We start from the raw sequence: 24955 nt of genomic DNA, 5'->3' as shown, positions 1-24955 counted from the left end.
TTTAGTCATTCTATAATGTATACATGCTTCAACACAGTATGTTGTACATGGTAAATACATACAATTTTATCTGTCAATTGAAAAAAAAATCAATTGTAAAAGCAGGTGCTTGGAACACATTTAGCTGGAAAGGTCTGATATGAGGTCTAACCCTTATACACTTAAAAACTGAACAACTGGCTGGGTGAAGTGGCTCACGCCTGTAATCCCAGCACTTGGAGAGGCTGAGGCGGGTGGATCATTTGAGGTCAGTAGTTCACGACCAGCCTGGCCAACATGGTGAAACACCATCTCTACTAAAAATACAAAAAATTAGCCAGGCGCCATGGCGGGAGCCTATAATCCCATCTACTTGGGAGGCTGAGGCAGAAGAATTGCTTGAACCTGGGAGGCGAATGTTGCAGTGAGCCGAGATGACAACACTGTACTCCAGCCTGGGTGACAGAGTGAAACTCCATCTCAGAAAACAAAACAAAACAAAAAAAACCCTCAACAACTGTATACTTTTGGTATTCAAACTCATAAAAGCCTCATTTACTAGTCTACTGCTGGTAAGGATCAGGAAGGGAATATTAAGATTACCTTCATGATAATCACTTGTGGGTTGACACAGGAGACAGTAACATAGAAATTTTATTACAACATTTCATATTTAAGCCAGATTCCCCGCCAGGATATTTTCTGCTTGAATTAATGAGGCAGGATTTCATCATATCTTAATGAGTTTCATAAAAAAAAGAGTTCAAGCATTAGTGCAAACTGCCTTCTGACATTAAAATAAAATAAAGCAAACATGGGATTTTCACAAAGTTAAAAGCCTCCTGTGATGCACATTTTGGATTGTAGGAGACATTAAGCCCAAAAATGTTTAACATAAAGCATGGTTAATTAAATGAAACCATTGAAAAATGTGAATACATGAAGAAGAAAGAATAAAATAATTTTGATGTTACCATTTCAACTACTATTTTTGATATAATTATTCTTGGCAAAATCATTCTTGAAGGTGGAAATGAGCAGGCTGATAGTATAGCAAGTAAGAGAAAGTCAATACTGGTGGCCTCCACTTGCTGATCCTCTGAGACTGCATCTTATAGTTCATAAAATCTGCTGAAGGTCACAATTGAGGTACAATGACTTGTGTACTTGTACTGTAGCAAGGAGGGCTTCCCCAGGCCACAGCATCTGGGATCAAGGAACACATTTTGACTAAATAAACTACACAGAAGCCTGTTTTAGAATTTTATGCAAATATTAACCTCATTTTAAAACATGAGGAAAAAAATTACCCACATTTAGAGCTAATTTAGCTGTCAGGAATAGACCGTACAGTTGAAAAAAACATACGGTCTCATTTAAAAAGTTTCAGCAGAGACACAAAGGTACTAAAGGTGATATTCATCCTTCTTCATCACTGCTGCTCCAGGCATCTTCAAAGGCTGGATTTAATTGTGATTTTGTTGCAGTCTAAAAAAAGAAAAAAGAAAAAGGAAGGTTCTGTTTTTTCTACTTCATAATTTTAGGCTCATAATAAAGTTACGAAATATATCAGATAAATAGCAATTACATTATTTTGGAAGAAAATGTAAAACTGTTAATTTCAGAACAAAAATAATATAAGAAACAACCCATATACAATATAAGATAATGTAACTTCATTTTAAACAGACAATACTAGACTTTACCCAAACATCGTTTTCTTTAATCACCTCACAAATACATACAAACATACATACATACATACATATACTATGATGCTGCTATTTCTCAAGGTATTTCTCAACAACTCTTTGGAATTATCTGGTGAAAGTGGCACTCTGATATCCATGGGCTAAGACTGGACTCCAGCCCAAAATATCAATGTTGGCAACTCTTTAATTGTTTAGATGAAAATAACTTTTATAAATAAACAAATACCCAAATATGGAGAATAAGGTATTCAAGCTGAAAAATACTTTTTAGTCCAAAAATAATGTTTTTTGTTTGTTTGTTTGTTTGTTTTTTTGAGGCAGAGTCTCTCTCTGTCACCCAGGCTGCAGTGCAGTGGCCGGATCTCAGCTCACTGCAAGCTCCGCCTCCCGGGTTCACACCATTCTCCTGCCTCAGCCTCCCGAGTAGCTGGGACTACAGGCGCCCGCCACCTCGCCCGGATAGTTTTTTGTATTTTTTAGTAGAGACAGGGTTTCACCATGTTAGCCAGGATGGTCTCGATCTCCTAACCTCGTGATCAGCCCATCTCGGCCTCCCAAAGTGCTGGGATTACAGGCTTGAGCCACCGCGCCCGGCCAATGTGGGTTATTAAGTAGTGATATTTATGTACTTATTTGTAAGTAGTGATATTTATTTACTTATTTTTGTAGGTTGGCAGGGCAGTTCAGTAAAACATGCAAAACAGGTCAGAAATGGTAACATGTTTATAATCAGCACATAGGTTTCCCTCAGGGATTTGTCTGAAGGATAACATCTATCTAGATGATGTTTATTTAAAACAACAAAAAGGTGATTAGCAACTAGAGAAATTTTAATCATCTGTGGTATTTCAAATCAGTTCATTTTGGGGAAAACTTCTGAATAGCTACTTCTGATGCTCTTGCAAATAACTAAAAGGGCTTATTTGGTCTCATTCTTAAAGTAACTGCGTATTATGAGCCAGGTTTGCTTCTTTTTGTGCAACTTTTACAACTGCTACAATTTTATTCAGATTCCAATTCCAATGCTGTATTAGCATCGAGACTACTGTTAAATTATTTTAGATGTACTGCCTTTTATAACTTACAGAAATATTTTTTAAGGATAACCCCTACTGCATGTCTGAGAATGTTTATTTTTCTTTTGATGAATATAACTGTGAATATTACAATTCGAACAATGAAAACAGTAGAAAAAGTTAAGTGTTCCCAGTAAATTTCCCAAGTATCAGCTAGAATAGTTGGAAAACAATATACTAATTTAGGCGTTCTTTACTGTTAAACAGATTACATTATTAAACCTAATGTCGACTATACTCCAAATGTCCAGATACAAAATTATTATTATTATTATTATTATTATCATTATTATTTGAGATGGAGTCTCATTCTGTCGCCCAGGCTGGAGTACAGTGACATGATCTCGGCTCACTGCAACCTCTCCCTCCTGGGTTCAAGCGAGTCTTCTGCCTCAGTCTCCTGAGTAGCGGGGACTACAGGTGCGTGCCACCACACCCGGTGAATTTTTGTATTTTTAGTAGAGATGGGGTTTCACCATATTGGCCAGGCTGGTCTCGAACTCCAGACCTTGTGATCCACCAGCCTTGGCCTCCCAAAGTGTTGGGATTACAGGCGTGAGCCACTGCTCCCGGCCATGAAACTATTATTAAACCTCAGCTAACTACTCACCGATTTCTAGCCACAGTCCACTTATTTGCAACAGTTGTATACTGAAGTCTCTTCATTTATTCTTTCATCCAAACATTTACTGAATTTCCTGTCTTTTTGGGTTTTCAATTTAACTATTAAATTACGTTATTTAGTGAGAGTTTATTAAAAGACATCTTGTCATTAGGGGTTAGCTGACTACTCTTCCCTACTCTGTCTCTAGAAGCCTTTAACTTTGCCTTTGATAGCTACCAAAAATAGCCCTGGGAAAACACACACACACACACACACACACACACACATGTCCCTAGGTGGATAAGCCACACAAGGGCCATGCTTCCTAATCCTACTATGGAAACCTAGTATGTAACCTATTAAAAATTTTAATTTCAGTTGAAAACTCAACAGAAGAGCAAAATTACACTTCATTATATGTTATTTTTGTATGGTAAACAAAGAAACAAATGAAAATCATAATCAGTTGCATATAAATTATTTCACTTTTCAGTGACACAATGATATATGAGTGCATTACAGTATTTTAGAAATATATTTTATTGCCAAAACAATCACAAATAAAATATTATACTGGTAGTATGATAAAGCTGCAGTAAAAATGTGGTAGATGGATATGGTACACATTACCATTTGAGACCCACTGATCAAGTGTCACTACTATTATTTCAGTTTTCTCTACATCTCCTCCTAGTAGACATCCAGTGTGTGCTTGAACATATTCATCTATATCTCACCAGGTTGTCAGTTCTACTGACAGATAGTGTCAATGTTATAGAAATAATGAAGCATGAGTTTAGAGGGGACCTAGTTATGAGTTTAGAGAAGAAATAGAACCAAACTTAACATCTACAAGGATATTTCTTGATAACTTTCAAATTTCTGACTGGTAATTAGTGGCAAGTCTCAGGGTTGTTTGTTAGCAAGTACATCGACACAAGTGGTATGTAAAACAGTTATATATTGTGTGAATGTCAAAACAAAGTAAAATTCTTAGTGAGAGGTCACCTGTAAACTGGAATAAACCTGCCCTATAGATCTCAGGCAGGAAAAAGTAATTAGGAGTTATAGATAGGCTTGTCTTGACCAGACCAGCTTTTAGAAAGTAGGGTCAAAAGGAAGCCACATTCCTCAAAATATAATAAAAGAGTCTGCCAATTAAATAAAAGGATTTATAGTTAAAGACCACAAATCCTGTCCCTATCATCCAGTGTTCTTCCTTTCTTTAGACAGAATTAAATTCATCTTCTACTTTGGATATCAGGAGAAACACCCCTAAGGGATTATCTTGGTTGATGGGGAGGTAACTCTCACCTGAAGAATGCATTGGAAAGGAAACCTAAGAATAAGTTTGATTAGACAATTCTGATGTTTGGAAATATCATGAGCTTGTCCCAGATCATAAGTATAATAAATGGCAGAACTGGGATTCAAACCCAGTTTCCTGAAGCTAAAGACTAAGTATGTGTATGTATACGTGTGTGTGTTCTTTTGTTTTGTAGTGTGGTACACTGCCTCCTTGGGAAATAAATATCAAATAAATATACTTATTTTATAGTTGGGATAAAAGCACTTTTAAACATGGCTTAAATTATAAACATACATGTAAGGAATAGGGTCTTCTGGACAGACTATTCTACTGGGATCTGCATTATGATCACATTCATATATTCACAGGAATGTTTCAAGCTAAAATTTTACGGGAATAACTTTAGCACATACCATTTTATATTAGTATGAGAATGACTGCTATCTTTAAATATATGAACATGACATTTTAAAAGGTAAGGTTTTATAGCACTAAAACAAATACAAAGGTCAACTTGATTTTTGTATATCTCTATGTGATTTTCTAACTTGTTTTGCTTAATTTCTCATATATACAAGTTTGTTTACACAAAGAGTTCAAACTATCACTATAATGACATAACAAGGAAATAAACCATCAGTCACATATTATCTTTTTTTTCTTTGAGTCAAGGTCTCACTCTCACCCAGGCTTTGAGTATAGTGGTGCAATTGTGGCTCACTGCAGCCTTGAACTCTTGGGCTCAAGTGAGCCTCCGACTTGATCACCCTCTTAAGTAGCTGGAACTATAGGTGAAAGCCACCAAACCTGGCTAATTTTGTTTATTTTTTGTAGAGATGGGGTCTTTCTATGTTGCCTAGGCTGGTCTTGAACTCCTGGACTCAAGTGATTCTTCCACTTCAGCCTCTCAAAGTGCTGGGATTACAGATGTGAGCCACCACACCTGGCCACATATTATCTTTATGAATTAAACAATTTAGTATTCTTCTAACATCCTTTTCTATACGTAAGTCACTATAGATTTTTCATTCATTTTTAATGTTTTCATTTGGTAAATAAAATGTTAACTTCCTAACATGGCTTACAGTGTCATAACTTGGTTTTAATGTATACAGCAATTCCCAAAGAGCAAGACACAATAATTACATAATGAAATGTAAAATAAATGGCTAAATCTAATTATTTGACCATACTAAGCTTTATACAGAAGAATATTCTGACATCAAAAGCAGCTGTATGCTAAAGTTAATCAAGCCACAATAAACCAAATTAGACATGTGATAAAATCTGGAAGTATGCATATGGCATTGGCTGGCTACTTAAAGATTTATCAAAGCGTATTTTTTTTTCTCTTTCTTTGGATTAAGGACAAAAGAAAATAATTCACAGGTTTGTACTGCAGTAAACCCTAGCAGTTGAAAATTTAGGTATGAAATACATATTGTCAATAGCTCTGAGATGCTATCAACTACCTCTATACAAATTATATTTTCATGTGGATTTTGACATAGTCCTAGTTTTATGAAGGAACTAAACACAGTATATGAAAAATGTTTTTTGAACGTCAAAAGTGCTTTACCAGTAAGTTTTCCTCCACCTCCATTTAAGATGCTTTTACTATGACTTGGTTAAGATTACCTTAAGGTATTTCTAACTACATTATCTATATTTCCAAATTAAAGAAATATACATATATATATATAAAAACTTTGTTTTTAGACATTGCATTTGGATTTTTTATATTGTAGAAATTAAGATAAATGAGGATGATTAAGAGTGCTTAGGAGAATAAACCTTGTGGGACAGAAACCACCTTTAAACAGCCTGTATCTTCCAACTGCTTGATGCAAAAGCTAAAAAAAAATACAGAAGCTATTACTTTAGGTCAGGGACAATGGTCTTGTTCATCTTTGTTTACCTACTGCGTTTTTAAGGTCTGTATTTACACTGTCATGTTTATACTGATTTATTTTCTATGAAAGGCACTGTCAGACTGCTGGTAGGGGTGTAAACTGGTAAAATTTGACATAAGAATAAAGTCTTAAAAATGTCGGCTGGGAGTGGTGGCTCATGCCTGTAATCCCAGCACTTTGGGAGGCCAAGGCAGGTGGAACACTTGAGGCCAGGAGTTGAAGACCAGCCTGACCAACATAGTGAAACCCCATCTCTACTAAAAATACAAAAATTAGCCAGGTGCAGTGGTGGGCACCTGTAATCCCAGCTACTTGGGAGGCTGAGGCAGGAGAATTGCTTGAACCCAGGAGGCTGAAGTTGCAGTGAGCTGAGATTGCGCCATTGCACTCCGGCCTGGGTGACAGAGTGAGACGCCATCTCAAAAAAAAAAAAAAAAAAAAAAAAAAAAAAGAAAAGAAAAAAAGTAGGCTGGGCGCGGTGGCTCAAGCCTGTAATCCCAGCACTTTGGAAAGCCGAGACGGGTGGATCACGAGGTCAGGAGATCGAGACCATCCTGGCTAACACGGTGAAACCCCGTCTCTACTAAAAAATACAAAAAACTATCTGGGCGAGGTGGCGGGCGCCTGTAGTCCCAGCTACTCGGGAGGCTGAGGCAGGAGAATGGCGGGAACCCGGGAGGCGGAGCTTGCAGTGAGCTGAGATCCGGCCACAGCACTCCAGCCTGGGCGACAGAGCGAGACTCCGTCTCAAAAAAAGAAAAGAAAAAAAGTCATATATAATAATTTAAGAGATAATTCCACTTCTAGGAATCTATCTAAAGACATAGTCAGAAATATTAACAATTTTTAAACAGATATTTACCTTGATATTTATAATAATCAACAGAAATTCCTCCAAAGAGGTAAATATTTAAATTGTGTTTTATCAATGACAGAATAATATATCATTAGAAATGTTTACACATAGTTATTAATGACATGAAAAAAGGTTTATTGACATGAAAAAAAAAGGCCTGTAATTTATTGTATCACCATCCTGTTGTCTCTACTAAAAAAATACAAAAAATGCGAGGTGGCGGGCGCTTGTAAACTCGGGAGTGAGGCAGGAGAATGGCGTACCAGTGAGCTGAGATTGCAATGTGACCAACCATGATACCAACCATGATATGAACTATGTTAAAAAACATACTCATAGGAAAAAACAGTTATGAAACAAATCAAAATGTTAATATTGATTAATTTGATTTGAGGAATTTTATGTTCTTTTTATATTTCTCTGAATTTTCAAAATGTATTAAAACAGTCAAATTATTTTTACAGAAAATGCCAAGAAATGCTTTTTTGTTGTTGTTGTTTTGAGATGGGGTCTCACTACATTGTCCAGGCTGGTCTTGATTTCCAGGCTCAAGTGATCATCTTGCCTCAGTCTCCCAAGTACCTGAGACTATAGGTGCATGCCACTGGCAAGAAATGCTTTAAAGTCTCTCTCATATAAAGGAACAAAACATTATTTCTTATGATTTAGAAGTCACTATACAATTTGTGAAAATAATGTTTACCTCATCATCATCAGGAACTGGTTCGTATAAGGATGGAACCCAAGCCAGAATGTTGCAGTCTCTGCTACCACTGTAAAGTTCCTACAACACAAAAGGCAAAGATGATATTGTGGATCAAGAGCTGATACCAAACTGAAATGAATTATACCATTTTTGAAATAATTAGGTCACAGTAATTAGATTAATGCTATTTCTACTCCCTAACGAAACTAGGCCGATGCTCTTTTTCCTTTGTTTCTTTGTTAGTAAAGCTTTGTTTTGTATTTAAAAATAGTATTAGGATTTGTCAAGCTTACTAATGGTGTGAAAATTTTACAAATACACCCCAAATCCTAGCAGTTTTATCAATTATAGTATCCATATATTTTTAATGTCAGAGAAAGAGTTTGTCTTTCTGTGTCCAAATAACTGAGCTTCAATAAAGACTTCAGTGAAGAAACCATATGAGCTTCTAAAACAGGCCAAGTTCTCAAAAAGTTTTATTTAACTTACAGCTGCCTAACTGGCTGCAATTCAACAGAAGAGCTTGAAGATGTATATTCCATGCCTGTTGAGAAGTTTACTTCATAAGGAAGCTTGGGGTGATGCACAGCCTATGTCAATGTCTATGGATATAGTGTTTGCTTATGGCTGAACAATGCTCACGCCCCTCCCTGCCAAAAATCAAAGAAATATGTTATATTGGCTTTTTTCCTCTGCTGTTTTATACAATTGTTTTTATTATTGTACATCTCAAAAACAATATGAGGCATGGTATAACTGTGTTTTTTATTTAAGGATGTGGGAAAAGGGAAAATAAGATTATATATTTATAGAAAATGTAGATTTAAAAAATTGTTAGATATACATTATCAAATTTCCTAACTACAAAATTTTGTTGACTATATTACAAAATCTAGACTATATGGCTACACAAACTAGCTGATGCAAAAATATATATGTTCAGTGCCTTGAGTAATTTTATTTCCCTGAGAAGGCCAGGTAATGCTCAAGATAACTTGGTCAGATAAGGTTATAGGGCAATTCACAATAAGTATTAACACACCCAGTGAAGACATAAAGGATATTCTGTACATGTTCAAGAAAGAGATATTGAAAGCAGCAACATTTAAATTAGAGTGACTAATAAAGAACACTGAGATAGAAAGATTTACATTAAGCCTTGAAGTGTCTGTGATAGATGGAGGAGTTCATTTGGGCAATAAGATTTTCTTAAAAAATAAGCGCAAAATGTAAGTTACAACTGCAGTCCAAAAGACTTTTTTTTCCCCTGAGTCATATGAGAGTAAGTTGCCAACATTAGGCCTTATTACTCTTGAATAATTCAGTGTAATTTTCCTGTGAACAAGGGTACTTTCCTTTGTAGTTACAAAGTAACCAACAAAATCAGAAAATTCATATTACTACCACCATCTAAAGACCCCATTCATGTTTCATCATTTGTTCCAATACTGTCCTTTATAGCAAAAGGGGCCAGTTAAAAATCACATCCTGCACTTAGTTGTCAAGTCTCTTCAGTTTTCAAGCTGGAACAGTTCTTCAGTCTCTGGCTTTTCTGACCTTGACAATTTTGAAGATATACACCAGTTACTTTGTAGAATGTCCTTCACATTTGGATTGTCTTATGTTTCCTCATGATTAAATTTGAGTGATCCAATTTGGCCAGGGATATCACAGAAGTGATGTCCCATAACTGGGATGCTAACTTAGATTATTTGATGAAGGTGATATGTGCCAGGCTTCTTCAGGTTAAAATTAATGTTTTTAGTTTTGTACTTCATATTTTGTAGGGTGATACATTGAGATTATGTAAATATCTCATCCTCATCAAATTTTCAATTTATTAATTTACTTACTTATCCCAGCCTAGATTCATGAATTCCTATTCTCTTGCCCATGTTGGAGTGCAGTGCTGTGAACACGGCTCACTCAATCTCCTGGGCTCAAGCAATCCTCTCGCTTCAGCCTCCTGCACAGCTGGGACTACAGGCATACACCACCACACCTGGCTGATTTTTTTATTTTCTGTAAATACAGGGCCTCATTCTGTTACTTAGGCTGGCCTGGAACTCCTGGGCTCAAGTGATCCTTTCGACCTCCCAAAGTGCTGGGATTACAGGTGTGAGCCACTGTGCCCAACCACTGGCACTATTTTAATCCATTCTAGGCACACGTATTAGATAAGCTCCAATTTGGTGGAAAGAAATAATTTGTGGTCAGAGTATCTGGGATGAAATTTCGGCTGTATCTCTAAGTAACCTTAGACAAGAAAAGAGGGACAATATTTTAATAATTTCTTTGAATAGAAATACATGTGTTATCAATAACTACTTGCAGGTTAGGGGCAAGTCATGTCACCTCCCTAGTGCTTTAGTTTTCTTCTCTCAGAACACTAAAAATGTTTAACAACTGGTATACACCTTCTTGCTGACTAGTAAGAGATAATGGCCATAGGGTTGGAGTAGGGTCTTGTAGGTCCTCTTTTAGTTGCTGGGTTAAGGTGAGGTCTAAGAGGTCCCAGGGAAGGGGCTGAGGCTGGCAGTCACTTGGGGGGCTTGGTGCAGCAGCTGTTTACCAGCCAGTAGGATACATCAATATTTAAATATTTTAATAATGAATACTGCCATAATGGTATATACTGGCTAAAAAATCAGGTCTATATATCTTGCAGCACAGTGTCAGCCACAAATTAGGCAATCAGTATTAAAGAATGAATGAATAGGAGATTCACAAAGTGATAGTCTCCTGGAGCTCTAATAATCCGTAATTTTCATTCTATCAGTATTTAACTTACATGAGTTTCATTTTCCTTACCTACAAGACAGGGAAAATACCAACTATCTTGCAATGTTAGACTCATTTAAAGGAGTACATGAGGTAATTTGTGCAAATGTTCTCTGAAAAAATGAAAAATGATCTGCTCCATTGGTGATGTGAAAAGGTCTGAATGTAAAACAAACAAAAGTCAGGGTATTTAAGAAATTATATAGGTTGTATTAACTTCAAAACCTCCCTTTATTAGCCATTGATAGAAAATAAGAATAGATAATTCACACATACATAAACCAACATATACAAATTATATTTTATAATTAAATGCCTGTATTTCATTTCTTACCCAAAAGATTGTTTGCAAGAAATTATTTTAATTCACCACAGATTTTCAATTGTTAAATAAATGAAGGTCATATGCAAAAGAAAGAGAATTCATACCAATCAAGTTGCACAGCATTATATTGATTCATTCATATATTGTATGCCATCTAAAAATCTAGACTGTGCTAGTCTCTATTAAATAAATCCTACTACAAATGTGGATTAAAAGTATAACTCCTCAGAATGAAATCATAATTTATTCTTTTACATATAACTGGTATGGCAAGCTAGCTAGCTGAACATTTTCAATTCCTGTATCATTCTTACCTGGAAATTTGACTGAAATACACAGCAGTCAACAGTTTTATAATGTCCCTTAAGCATAGTTATCTGTTCTCCTGAGTAAACTGTATAAACAGCAATGGTGCTACCATATGGTACAAAAACAAATTCTGAACTGCAGCCACAGGACACAGTGAATTTCAATCCTTTTTTACTGTTATTACAAACTTTTCCATAGTTCACCTGTAGGATTAAAATCATAAAGTTACTCATCTCTTAAATCTGAATTTAAAAGACAACAAAGACTAGGAGAAATACTTAAAATATTATGCTATAAAAAGGGCTCTTTTAAATTTAAGGAAAATGTTCAACGTTGACAGAAGAAGGGCCAATGACATGAATGTACATTTAACAAAAGAGGAAATACAAATAGTAAAAAACCACAAAGGTAAATGTTTACTTTTCAATCTTAATAGAAGTAAAATACAGACTTCAACCTTGAAGAATCATTTTAGACCATTTAGCAAAAAAATTAAAAAACGTTAAGACATTAAATACTGGTACAAGCGAGGTAAACATGTTGGTGGCAGTGTAATTTGGTTATTCTTTCTAAAAGGGAAAATGGTTTATTAATGCTCTTTCTTTTCAAAAGAATAATATTGCTTCAAAAGAATATCCCCCAAGAATATTTTTTGGGGGTAATACCCCCAAAAACCATTCTTTTCAAAAGAATGGTATTTTTTGGGGGGGGGGTTATATTCTTTTCTTTTTTTTTCCTGCTGATACTTCTTTTATTTCTGTTATAAAACAGAGTAGGGGTTAAATAAAGGGTATTGAGTTTGTCAGCTCCAGTCTCTTGGGGCTCTTTTTCCTGGAGAGAGTGCAGAGAACAGTGGGAAGAAAGAAACATAGATGTGGAAGGGTTCTTTTAATGCACAGATGCTTCAGGGAGAACCAAACTATTTCATTGGTAATCCCCTGTCCCACTGGAACTGGTGCTTGGATCAGAAGGGAAGTGAGATCAGACAGTTAGTCATCAACACCGCCATCAACATTGCCAGAAAGGTTGACGGCAGACATCATGGAATCAGACAGCTCCCTGACGATTTTATCTGCACATTTCTGCATATTCTTATTCTTTAGGGAGGATGCCAGAGCCCGGCCCTGTTATAGGGAGTCCATCCCCATGATCCTCCGCAGTACTGGGCAGCAGTCCACTGGGCACACATCCACTTTACTGTTGTTTTTAGGGTGGTGATCCACATTGAGTTTAGCCCCACCCCTTCTGATGACGATTTGGATTGGTGCAATACCCAGTGAGATCTCCGATCTTATACATGGTGGCTTTATTTTCAATGGCATCTGCTATTTTTATCATCGGATAATGGAGCGACTTGATCTCCATTTTGAGTGGGTCCAAGTCACCCAACACCTCATCAGATTCTCCAGTGGCCAAGCATTCCATGGTGTCTTCATTGACCTGCTCGGTATTCTCGATGTGAAAGACCTTGGTCATTTCCTTAATGATCTCAGTGCTGAGATAGGCAGGCAGTGTGAGTGGGTGGTGGTGGTTATAGAAGCTGATCTTCCCGCTCACCCAGTCAGCTAGGACAGCTTTGGCTGCCTGCTCCTGACTGCATAAGTCTCTCTTCCCCAAATGATGGGCCACTGCCATCAGAAAGTGCTCAGTGGTCTGGTACCCAGAAAGGAGGTAATAGTTGGAAATCTCCAGGTTGCAGCTCTGCAAGATGGTCTCCACTGGGGTTACCGCGTCTGCCAGCCTCTGCACGTGGATGCAACTATGCAGAATGGTGCCCACCTCGGAGCTGGGCCCTGGGACAATGGCTAGAGCATCCAGCAGCCAGATGAACTTGTCCAGGTAGACCTCCTGCATGAATTTTGTGACCCCAGGAACGGCTCCCACGCGGCATGCATGGCTGTGCTTCAGGCTATTAATCAGGCTGCTCTTCCCAACATTGGGAAGGCCCACAACACCCATATTGATGTGGGTGCACACTTCACCAAGGTGGCAATAGTTCCCCAGAACCCTCATGAGGTTTTCAGCTCCAAAGCTGACATGCTGGGTCCTGGCCTTGAAAGCCACAGTTGGCAACTCATTCCGAAGGTAATCCAGCCACTTCACAACCTCCTTGGGGTCCAGGTCAATCTTGTTCAAGACCAGGACCAGCTTCTTGTTGCCTTCTGCCCATAGAACAGCCTCCTCCATTTGGAAGCAGCAGCAGCCTAATGGGTCTCTGGCATCCAGGACTTCCAGAATCACATCAGAGTATTCTACCACCTTACGGAACTCCTTGTAATAAGCCTTCCTCGTGGCCTCATCATCCAGCTGAGGAAACATATTTAATTCCTGCACAACTTCCTCCTTACACTCAAACTCCTCCTGGCGTGTTAGGATATCCTCACAGTAGCTCTTGATAGACCTGCGTTTTTGTCTTTCTTGCTCCTGGGCAGCTTGCTTCTCCCTCATCTCCTCAACTCTCTTCTTTAATTCAGCCTCTTGAGTGGCATGATCATTGGAATGAACAAATTGAGGAGCAGAGGGCACTTTGGAGGTTGCTTTCTTCCCATTTTGTTTTGCAGGCTTCTTACAGCCCTTGGAACCTTTACCTGGCTTTTCATTTTTGTTTCTAAGTTTCATCACGATCACCAGCTTGAAAGCAGATAGGCTCAAATCTGCTTGCTCTCTTCCTACACTTCAGGCGGGGATCTGAGAAGACAGGGTAACAGATGTTCTTGCACTGCTAGGGTCCAGACTTTGGACTTCCAGATGCCAGCCTGGAGGTGCCCGACTCTGCCGGTGTCTCCCTTATCTTTAGAGTTAAAAATTTTTTCATACACATAACATAAAATTTACCATCATAACCATTTTAAATGGTACTCAATGGCATTAAGTACATTCATGTTGTGCAATTCTCATCGCTATCCATCTCTAGAACTCTTTTCATCTTGCAAAACTTTACCCATTAAACAGCAAAGATATTCTTACCCCCTGACTTGGTAATTGCTCCTGTGAATTTATCTTTTTTTGTTGTTGTTGTTGTTGAGACGAAGTCTCACTCTGTCGCGCAGGCTAGAGTGCAGTGGCGCGATCTCGGCTCACTGCAAGCTCTGCTTCCCAGGTTCACGCCATTCTCCTGCCTCAGCCTCCCGAGTAGCTGGGACTATAGGCACCCGCCACCATGCCCGGCTAAGTTTTTGTATTTTTAGTAGAGATGGGGTTTCACTGTGTTAGCCAGGATGGTCTCGATCACCTGACCTGGTGATCTGCCTGCCTCGGCCTCCCAATCCCTCCACCGGGATTACAGGCCTGAGCCACTGCATGCAGCCGGGAATTTATCTTAAGGAAATAATTAAATAGCAAAAGTTATATGCCCAGAGGAATTCTATCCAGCATTATTTAGAATGGGGAAATAACTGAGAATAGGTGTATATTCCTAATGTCATATTAATTTTATGATTTATATAAATCATAATTATGAAACTTATGCAGAAAACAGGGATAAAGGCTAAGTGTAAAAAAGCACAGACCATAAATAGTTTGCACACTGTAGTTTTATCTTTAAATAAATAATTATGTATTTGGGACAAAAATTAAAATTCTACACTTGTACTCCAAAGGTGTTGTATGCAGGCTCAGTAGTGTGAGCATCACCTGAAGCAGTTAGACATGCAGACTTCCAGGCCCCACCCCAATCCTACTGAAAATCATCTTCATTTTAACAAGATCCCTAGGTAATCTGTATGCTCATGCAAGTTTGAGAAGCTTTGGGCTAAATAAATTGATGGGTTTACTTCCTGATAATAATTTTGATAAGAAGCTTGGGATGAGTGTAAAACCAGTAACTAATCATTTGGGAATCATGATCATGCATATCAACAAAATCCATTTGTCGTCACGGCTAATACTGAAGTTTAAATAGTGATTTGTTGGCCGGGTGTGGTGGCTCACGCCTGTAATCCCAGCACTTTGGGAGGCCAAAGCAGGCGAATCACAAGGTCAGGAGTTCAAGACCAGCCTGGCCAAGATGGTGAAACCCTATCTCTGATAAAAACACAAAATAATTAGCCAGGCATGGTGGCAGGTGCCTGTAATCCCAGCTACTCAGGAGGCTGAGATACAGAATTGCTTGAACCTGGGAGGCAGAGGTTACAGTGAGCCGAAATGGCGCCACTGCACTCCAGGCTAGGTGACAAAGTGAGGCTTTGTCTCAAAAAAAAAAAAAAAAAAACTAATATTTTCCCCAAAGGTTAGATGGGAGAGAGAGTGTGTGTGTGTGTGTATGTGTATATATGTGTATATGTATATAAACATATATGTGTGTATATGTATATATGTATGTATATACACATATATATCCCTTCTCTTTAAACATTTTTTCATACACATAACATGTGTTCCAGAATCACATGAGAGTATTCTACCAACTTACGGAACTCCTTGTAATAAGGCTTCCTAGTGGCCTCGTCATCCAGCACATATATATATGTGTATGTATACACATACACATACACACAAATAAAAGCCCTGAGGTCAAAATGGATATATGCTAATAATCTATGGACACTATACTTGGCTTACTTTCCCTTTAGACTAACTTGGGCCAGAAATGGGTACATGCATTTAGCTACCTCATGGCAGCAGCAGTATAGTGGGTTAAATATTAAACTTATATTTGGCGGACTTGGGTTTTAAACACTCATCTTTCTTTTGTCCCTTATGAATAATGATTTAACCACTTCATTTCATTCTTCTTATCTGTTAAATGGAGTTAACATCATTTACTTAAAGAGTTTTTTATCGTGAAAAAGCAAATGAAATAATCCATATGAGAGTACCTGGAACACAAAGATATTCAGTAAGTTCCTAGATTAATTCCTATACATGTTTAAAAGTATAACATTCCCTCATCTGTGTTTTCTGATGCTACATGTGCAACAATTTGCACAATGATATGGGGGTGGGGTGATGAAGAAAAAGTACAAAACAGTTTTCAACTACTATTTCACTGGTCCCCCTGGAAAAATTATAAACTGCTAGACTGTGATGGGCTTATTCACATTTGTTTTATCAGGACACCTAGCTACAAAACCTATGTTCTCCCAGTATACCACATTGCTTTCCAAATATGAACTGGAAAGTGTTCAATGAGGTATGAATATTGAACTAGTGCATTAACTTTTGTCTTGTCCTTAGGGTTTCTTCCTCCAATCCATTCAACTTAATGTCATATTAGTATTTCTTTTTTTTTGAGACGGAGTTTTCACTCTTCTTGCCCAGGCTGCAGTGCAATGGCATGATCTTGGCTCACCACAACCTCTGCTTCCCGGGTTCAAGCAATTCTCCTGCCTCAGCCTCTGAAGTAGCTGGAATTATAGGCATGCGCCACCATGCCCAGCCAATTTTGTACTTTTAGTAGAGATGGGGTTTCTCAATGTTGGTCAGGCTGGTCTTGAACTCATATTAATCTTTCTTTTTTGTTTGAGATGGAGTTTCACTCTTGTTGCCCAGGCTGGAGTGCAATGGCATGATCTTGGCTCACAGCAAACTCCACCTCCCCGGTTCAAGTGATTCTCCTGCCTCAGCCTCCCGAGTAGCCGGGATTACAGGCATGCGCCACCACACCCAACTAATTTTGTATTTTTAGTAGAGACAGGGTTTCTCCATGTTGGTCAGGCTGGTCTTGAACTCCCGACCTCAGGTGATCTGCCCGCCTCGGCCTCCCAAAGTGCTGGGATTACAGGTGTCAGCGACTACACCCGGCCTTCATATTATATTTCTAAAGCAACATCGTGATCAAATCATTTGTGGGTTCAAAAACTGTCAAAATCTTTCCAATGCCTATGGAATGAAGTTCAAATAACAGATTAAGGAAGGGAGGGATCTACCATTTATTAAGTGCTTACTATGTCACACACTGTGCTAGGTAATTATCTAAGAACCCCATTTTATGAACATAAATGCTTATCATAAAGAGTGGTATGTTAAACATTATTATGAAAGTATTGAGGAACAGGCTACTTTAAGATATGATGTCTTAAAAGTGGCATTTAAGGCAGGCTTTGAAAAGATTTTGATAGGGGAAGAGAATTTTGTGGACTTGGGATAGGATGATGGCAAATCTAGTTCCCTTATATTAATATGTGTTCCTTTTGTTGCCCCAGGAAAGATACATATCTAGTCACTAAGTGAATACCTATGTTGATGCAGAGACTACATCACAAGGCAGCTCATTTTACTGTCAAACAAGTACCAGCATAATAATTAACAATACAGCATTTACTGAATGTCAACATTTGCTGTACCAGATAATGTGCTAAGTGTTGTACAAATGTTATTGCATATCCTCAGCACAATAGGAATATGATGAGATAGGCATTACTACACAAAAACAAAACACTTAGAAAAGCTAAATAATTTGATCAAGGTCTCTTGGCTAGTGAATAACTGAACCTAGACTACATCAATAAGAAACCACTGTGCCGTACTGTTGTAAATGATTTTTCTTTCATTCCGTGAAGTGATCATCACAGTACCTTACAATACAAGTGAGCACAGAATATTCTGGGAGCATCTAAGTTAGACTGGAGGAATTAAAGACAGAAGAGTCTTGAAAGCTAAGAAGCCGCTAGGACAGGAAGAAGAAGAAGGGTATGCTAAAGCCAACATAACAGTCTATGCAGCAGAATGAAAGGATGAGGGAACATGGTGTATTTAAAGATTGCTAAGTAGTCCAAAGTCAGGGGAAAAAATGGTAAAGTTGTAAGACATAAAGCTGGTAATCTAGAAGGCACTGCTTAGTAAAGTCTTATACTCAAAAGACAAAGGCATTCAGTTTTAATAACCTGAAAATACTGGGGAACTACTGAGAATTTTCCACTGGGATTTGAGTTTGGGAAAAATGATGTTAGAGTAATTAAATAAAGAGACAACCCCAAGAGTGAGGCTGGAAGGGATGACAGATAAAAAAAAAATTGAGAAGGAAGAATTAATAGTTGGGATGAGGGACAGGAAAGAATAAAGAATAGACTCATAGGGTGACTGATAAAACCAGTAACTAAAATAGTAAACATCAGAATACCTACTTTTTAAATTTTAGGCTTTTTTCCTCTAATCCATCCTGCAACTTAATATCATATTAATCTTTCTAAAGCAATGCTGTTATCAAATCACTTGTGGGCTCAAAAATTGAAGATGTTTTTTCTTTTCTTGTGCCAAAACCTGTTACTTTGTGAAGTTTCCTGGTAGGTACTTGTTCTGTACTCTATGGCAATGGTCTCCAGAGGGTGGTTAACATACCTCAGGGAGTTTGCAAGGTATGAGGGGAAAAAATGTGATTTTTATCCAAAAATTAAGAGATTTTACTTTATTAAACATATTGACTCACAACAGAATTTGCACATAATTTAGAAATAACTATACATATATCAAAAGTATATACTTAAAAAATATTATAGTAAAGATACTATTACTAAGGCAACAATATATAATAAAAACAGTTACTATTTATAGTATGCCTATTATTTAGCAGGTACAATACTACTCTTTATTTACCTCTGTTTTACCCTTACAACTGAATTTTAGGTAGACAATATTCCCAATTTACAGGGTGAGAACACTGAAACCCTGACAAGTCTTTCATGATGTCAGCTTAAGTAACTGCCTAATGCTCTCAATTACTACATGGAAGGAGAAAGAAGCAAGAGGGTGCAAAAGGACTCTCCAGTGATTGTCCCCCTGCAGAAACATCAATTTGAACTATCCACGTAAAAGCTTCACAAGAGCTAATGAAACCAGATGAGACATCATAGTACCTGACTATAGCTTACCTGCATTACCCCTTCCACAACTCCAGGCAGCACAGCATGGAGAGTGATACTATCCGCTTGCGGGAAACAGGGGTAAGTAAGCATAGGGCTTTGTCTTAGACGCCAATACCATGCCTACCACAATAAAACTCAGCAATAGACAGACCCCCACAGCCTCTGACTCTAGGCCAGAATGCATGGACTGAGTCTTAGACCCACCCTGGTGTGGCATGGGAACCAGTATTCCCTGTGAAATGGACTCAAGTTGTGGACTGCATCACCACAGGCCAACTACCCTGGGCTTGGCCTCCAAATAACCCACATTAACAGGCAGGTCTCACCAACTGCCAGCTTCAAGGACACTCCAGTGATGGGCGAGCCTCAGTGGCCATGGGTTTCAGATGTGCCTCAGCACTGTGCCAAGTCATGGTAGTCCTGGGCATAGGGCACCCTATAGTGCTACCATTGTCAAGGGCTTAGGGATGACACCAGATGAACAGCCCAGAATCTCTGGACAGACTTATTGTTGAAGGATATTCCCAGACAAAGCCAGACTGGAAAGACTAAAATAAGTATCTACTTCTTTAATGTTCAGGCATTGATGAATGACCACAAGGACGAAGAGCAATCTGGGAAACATGATGTCACCAAAAAGACAAAATAAGATGCCAGTGACTGGCCCTAAAGAGATGAAGATATAGGAAAGGTCTGATAAAGTATTCAAAAACAGCTCTTTTAAGGAAGCCTACGAAACTTCAAAACAAAACAAACCAAAAAACGGAGAAACCATTCAATGAAATTAGGAAAACAGTAAGTGACTGGAATGAGAAATTTAACAAAGAGATTAAAATAATTAATTGTAAAAAAATCAAAGAGAGATCTTGGAGCTGATACATGCAATAAACAAAATAAGGAATGCAATACAGAGCATCAATAGCAGAACTGATGAAACAGAAGAAAGAGTCTGTGTGCTTGAAGACAGGTAAAAGAGAAAAAATAATGAAAAGAAATGAAAACTTATAGGACTTAAGGGATGGCATCAAAAGAGCAAACATATGTGTTATTGGGAATAAAGTAGAGGATGATAAAGGGGATAGAAAGATTATCTAAAGAAATAATAGCAGAAAACTTTCCAAACTGGGAGAAAGATACAAATATTCAAGTACAAGAAAGGTCAAAGGTATCTTTTCACATTCAATGCAAATAAAGATTAAAGACAAAGAGAGAATCCTGAAAGTAGCAAAAGAAGCAAATAACACATAATGGAGTTCCAATACACTTAGCTGCAGACTTCTCAGCAGAAACCTTAAAGGCCAGGAGATAATGGGATGATATATTTAAATTGTTGCAAGAAAAAAAATTGCCAACCAAGAATTCTATACCAAGAAAAGTTGTTCTTCAGAAATGAAGGAGAGATAAGACTTCCAGACAAACAACATCTGAGGGAGCTCATTACCACCAGACCTGTCTTACAAGAAATGCTAAGGAAGTTCAAGCTGAAAGAAAAGGATCCTTATGTATAACACAAAAACATCTGAAAGTATTACATTTACTAGTAAAAGTACACAGTTATATTCAGAATAATCTAATACTGTAATGGTGGTGTGTAAATCTCATATCTTTAGCATAAAGGTTAGAAGACAAAACTATTAAAAATAATAATCACTATAATAATTTGTTGTAAGATATGCAATATTAAAAGATGTAAACTGCCACACTCAAAATTGAAAATATGAGGTGGGGAAAGTAGAGTTTAAGTGCAGAGTTTGTGTGTGTGCGTGTGTGTGTCTGTGTGTGTGAGATCAAAGTAAAGCTGTTATTGGCTTAAAATAGCCTGTTATGTTTTTTATAAACCTTGTTGTAAATACAAAGCAAAAACCTATAATAGATTCACTAAAAACAAAAAACAAGGAATAGAAACACTATTAGAGAAAATCACTTAACCACAAAGGAAGACAGTAAGAGAGGAAAAGAGAATCTACAAAACAACTATAAAACAATGAAGAAAATGGCACTAGTAACTCCTTGCCTATCAATAATTAACTTAAATATAAATAGATTAAATTCTTCAATCACAAGACATAGAATGATTAATGGACAAGAAAACAAGACCAATGTATATGCTGTCTACAGGAGACTCACTTTACCTTTAAGGGTACACACAGACTGAAAGTAAAGGTAGGAAAAAAGAAATTCCACGCTAATGGAAACCAAGAGAGCAGGATAAGCTATACTTAAATACGTAAAATAGACTTTAAGTCAAAATGGTAAAAAGAGACACTGAAGGTCTTTACATAATGATACAAAGATCAACTCGGCAAGAAGACATAACAATTGTAAATACATATGCTTTCAATATCGGATCACTTAAATATATAAAGCAAATATTAATAGATCTGAAGGGAGAGATAGACTGTAATGAAATAACAGGAGACTTCAACACCCCACTTTTGGCAATGTATAGATCACTCTGACATATAAAATCAACAAAGACACATAAGATTTAATATACAATCAACAAAGACACATAAGATTTAAACTCTACTCCAGACCAAATGGACCGAACAGACACATACAGAACATTCCATCCAACAGCTGAAGATACGCATTCTTCTTAATTGACTATAAAACATTCTCTAGGATAGATCCTATGTTAAGCCATAAAACACAGCATAACAAATTTAAAAAGACGGAAATAATATCAAGTATTGTCTCAAACCACAATGATATAAAACCAGAAATCAACAACAGGAAGAACTCTGAAAAATTCAAAAGTACACAAAAATTAAACAACATGCTCTTGAAGTAGCAATGGGTCAATGAAGAAATTAAAAGAGAAATTTAAAAATTTCTTGAGAAAAATAAAAACAGAAACATAGCTACCAAAACCTATGAGATACAGCAAAAGCAGTTCTAAGAAGGAAGTTTATAGCAATAGATGTCTATATGAAAAAAAGGCCTCAAATACAACCTAATGTTGTTATCTCAAGGAACTACAAAAGCAAGAGCAAAGTAAACCCAAAATTAGTCCAAGAAAGGAAATAACAAATATCATAACAGAAATAAATAAAATACAGACTGGACAAATAATATAAAAGATGAAGGAGACTTGTGAGAGAGGTGGCACCAAGATGGCTGAATAGGAACAGCTCCAACCTCCAGCTCCCAGCATGCGCGACACAGACGATGGGTGATTTCTGCATTTCCAACTGAGGTACTGGGTATATCTCACTGGGGCGTGTCGGACAGTAGGTGCAGGACAGTGGGTGCAGCCTAAGGAGTGAGAGCCGAAGCAGGGCAAGGCATCGCCTCACCCAGGAAGCGCAAGGGGGAAGGGAATTCCCTTTCCTAGCCAAGGGAAACCGTGACACACAACACCTGGAAAATCAGGTCACTCCCACCCTAATACTGCACTTTACCAAGGGTCTTAGCAAACAGCACATCAGGAGATTATATCCCGCAACTGGCTCAGAGGGTCCAACGCCCACGGAACCTCCCTTATTGCTAGCACAGCAGTCTGAGATCTAACTCCAAGGTGGCAGCGAGGCTGGGGGAAGGGCACCGCCATTGCTGAGGTAAACAAAGCGGCCGGGAAGCTCAAACTGGGTGGAGCCAGCCACAGCTCAAGGAGGCCTGCCTGCCTCTGTAGACTCCACCTCTGGGGACAGGGCATAGCCAAACAAAAGGCAGCAGAAACCTCTGCAGATGTTAATGTCCCCGTCTGACAGCTTTGAAGAGAGTAGTGGTTCTCCTAGCATGGAGTTTGAGATCTGAGAACGGACAGACTGCCTGCTCAAGTGGGTCCCTGACCCCCCGAGTAGCCTAATTGGGAGATATCTCTCACTAGGGGCAGACTGATACCTCACACCTCACACAGCTGGGTACACCTCTGAGATGAAGCTTCCAGAGGAACGATCAGACAGCAACATTTGCTGTTCAGCAATATTCACTCTTCTGTGGCCTCTGCTGCTGATACCCAGGCAAACAGGGTCTGGAGTGGACCTCCAGCAAACTCCAACAGACCTGTAACTGAGGGTTCTGACTGTTAGAAGGAAAACTAACAAAAAGAAAGGATATCCACACCAAAAACCCATCTGTACGTCACTATCATCAAAGACCAAATGCAGATAAAACCACAAAGATGGGGAAAAAGCAGTGCAGAAAAGCTGAAAATTCTAAAATCAGAATGCCTCTCCCCCTCCAAAGGAACACAGTTCCTTGCCAGTAATGGAACAAAGCTGGATGGAGAATGACTTTGACGAGTTGAGAGAAGAAGGCTACAGACGATCAAACTTCTCTGAGCTAAAGGAGGAAGGACGAACCCAGCACAAAGAAACTAAAAACCTTGAAAAAAGATTTGACAAATGGCTAACTAGAATAACCAATGTAGAGAAGTCCTTAAACGACTTGATAGAGATGAAAACCATGACACAAGAACTACATGACAAATGCATAAGCTTCAGTAACCGACTCGATCAACTGGAAGAAAGAGTATCAGTGACTGAAGATCAAATGAATGAAATGAAGAGAGAAAAGAAGTTTAGAGAAAAAAGAGTAAAAAGAAATGAACAAAGCCTCCAAGAAATATGGGACTATGTGAAAAGACGAAATCTACATCTGATTGGTGTACCTGAAAGTGATGGGGAGAATGGAATCAAGTTGGAAAACACTCTGCAGGATATTATCCAGGAGAACTTCCTCAACATAGCAAGGCAGGCCAACATTCTAATTCAGGAAATACAGAGAACGCAACAAATATACTTCTCGAGAAGAGCAACTCCAAGACACATAATTGTCAGATTCACCAAAGTTGAAATGAAGGAAAAACGGTTAAGGGCAGCCAGAGAGAAAGGTCGGGTTACCACAAAGGGAAGCCCATCAGACTAACAGCAGATCTCTCAGCAGAAACTCTAGAAGCCAGAAGAGAGTGGGGGCCGATATTCAACATTCTTAAAGAAAAGAATTTTCAACCCAGAATTTCATATCCAGCCAAACTAAGCTTCATAAATGAAGGAGGAATAAAATCCTTTACAGACAAGCAAATGCTTAGAGATTTTGTCACCACCAGGCCTGCCCCACAAGAACTCCTGAAGGAAGCACTAATGGAGTGGAACATTCCTCTCCTTTGATGGAGAGGAACAACTGGTACCAGCCACTGCAAAAACATGCCAAAATGTAAAGACCATCGATGCTAGGAAGCAACTGCATCAACTAACGAGCAAAATAACCAGCTAACATCATAATGACAATATCAAGTTCACACATAACAATATCAACCTTAAATGTAAACAGGCTAAATGGTCCAATTAAAAGACACAGACTGGCAAACTGGATAAAGAGTCAAGACCCATCAGTTTGCTGTATTCAGGAGACCCATCTCACATGCAGAGACACACATAGGCTCAAAATAAAGGGATGGAGGAAGATCTACCAAGCAAATGGAAAACAATAAAAGATAGGGGTTGCAATCTTAGTCTCTGATAAAACAGACTTTAAACCAACAAAAATCAAAAGAGACAAAGAAGGCCATTACATAATGGTAAAGGGATCAATTCAACACGAAGACCTAACTATCCTAAATAGATATGCACCCAGTAC

The 24955-nt window shown here is 38.1% G+C and overlaps 2 protein-coding genes across 3 annotated transcripts in view; both read right to left on the bottom strand.

The window, feature by feature from the left end:
* Positions 1 to 615: 615 nt before the first annotated feature.
* ERCC8 (ERCC excision repair 8, CSA ubiquitin ligase complex subunit) overlaps positions 616 to 24955 on the bottom strand; it is an 86918-nt gene continuing 62578 nt past the window's right edge. For both annotated transcript variants that reach the window (XM_050794380.1, XM_050794381.1), the window contains 3 exons: positions 11576 to 11773; positions 8153 to 8233; positions 616 to 1467 (listed from right to left, as the gene is read on the bottom strand). In XM_050794380.1, the coding sequence (XP_050650337.1) occupies positions 1399 to 1467; positions 8153 to 8233; positions 11576 to 11773 (348 nt within the window). In that variant the 3' untranslated portion in view covers positions 616 to 1398. The remainder of the gene's footprint in view (positions 1468 to 8152; positions 8234 to 11575; positions 11774 to 24955) is intronic.
* On the bottom strand, positions 12485 to 21328 carry LOC126956988 (guanine nucleotide-binding protein-like 3-like protein). The gene is given in 2 exon segments (XM_050794376.1): positions 12485 to 12805; positions 12807 to 21328. Coding segments are annotated over 2 exon segments (1629 nt in total). The 5' UTR covers positions 14190 to 21328; the 3' UTR covers positions 12485 to 12559.

Source organism: Macaca thibetana, chromosome 6 (assembly GCF_024542745.1).
Source record: "Macaca thibetana thibetana isolate TM-01 chromosome 6, ASM2454274v1, whole genome shotgun sequence".
Classification (NCBI taxonomy): Eukaryota; Metazoa; Chordata; class Mammalia; order Primates; family Cercopithecidae; genus Macaca; species Macaca thibetana.
The sequence above is the reverse complement of the archived record's forward strand: the minus strand, read 5'-3'. Positions and strand labels throughout refer to the sequence as shown.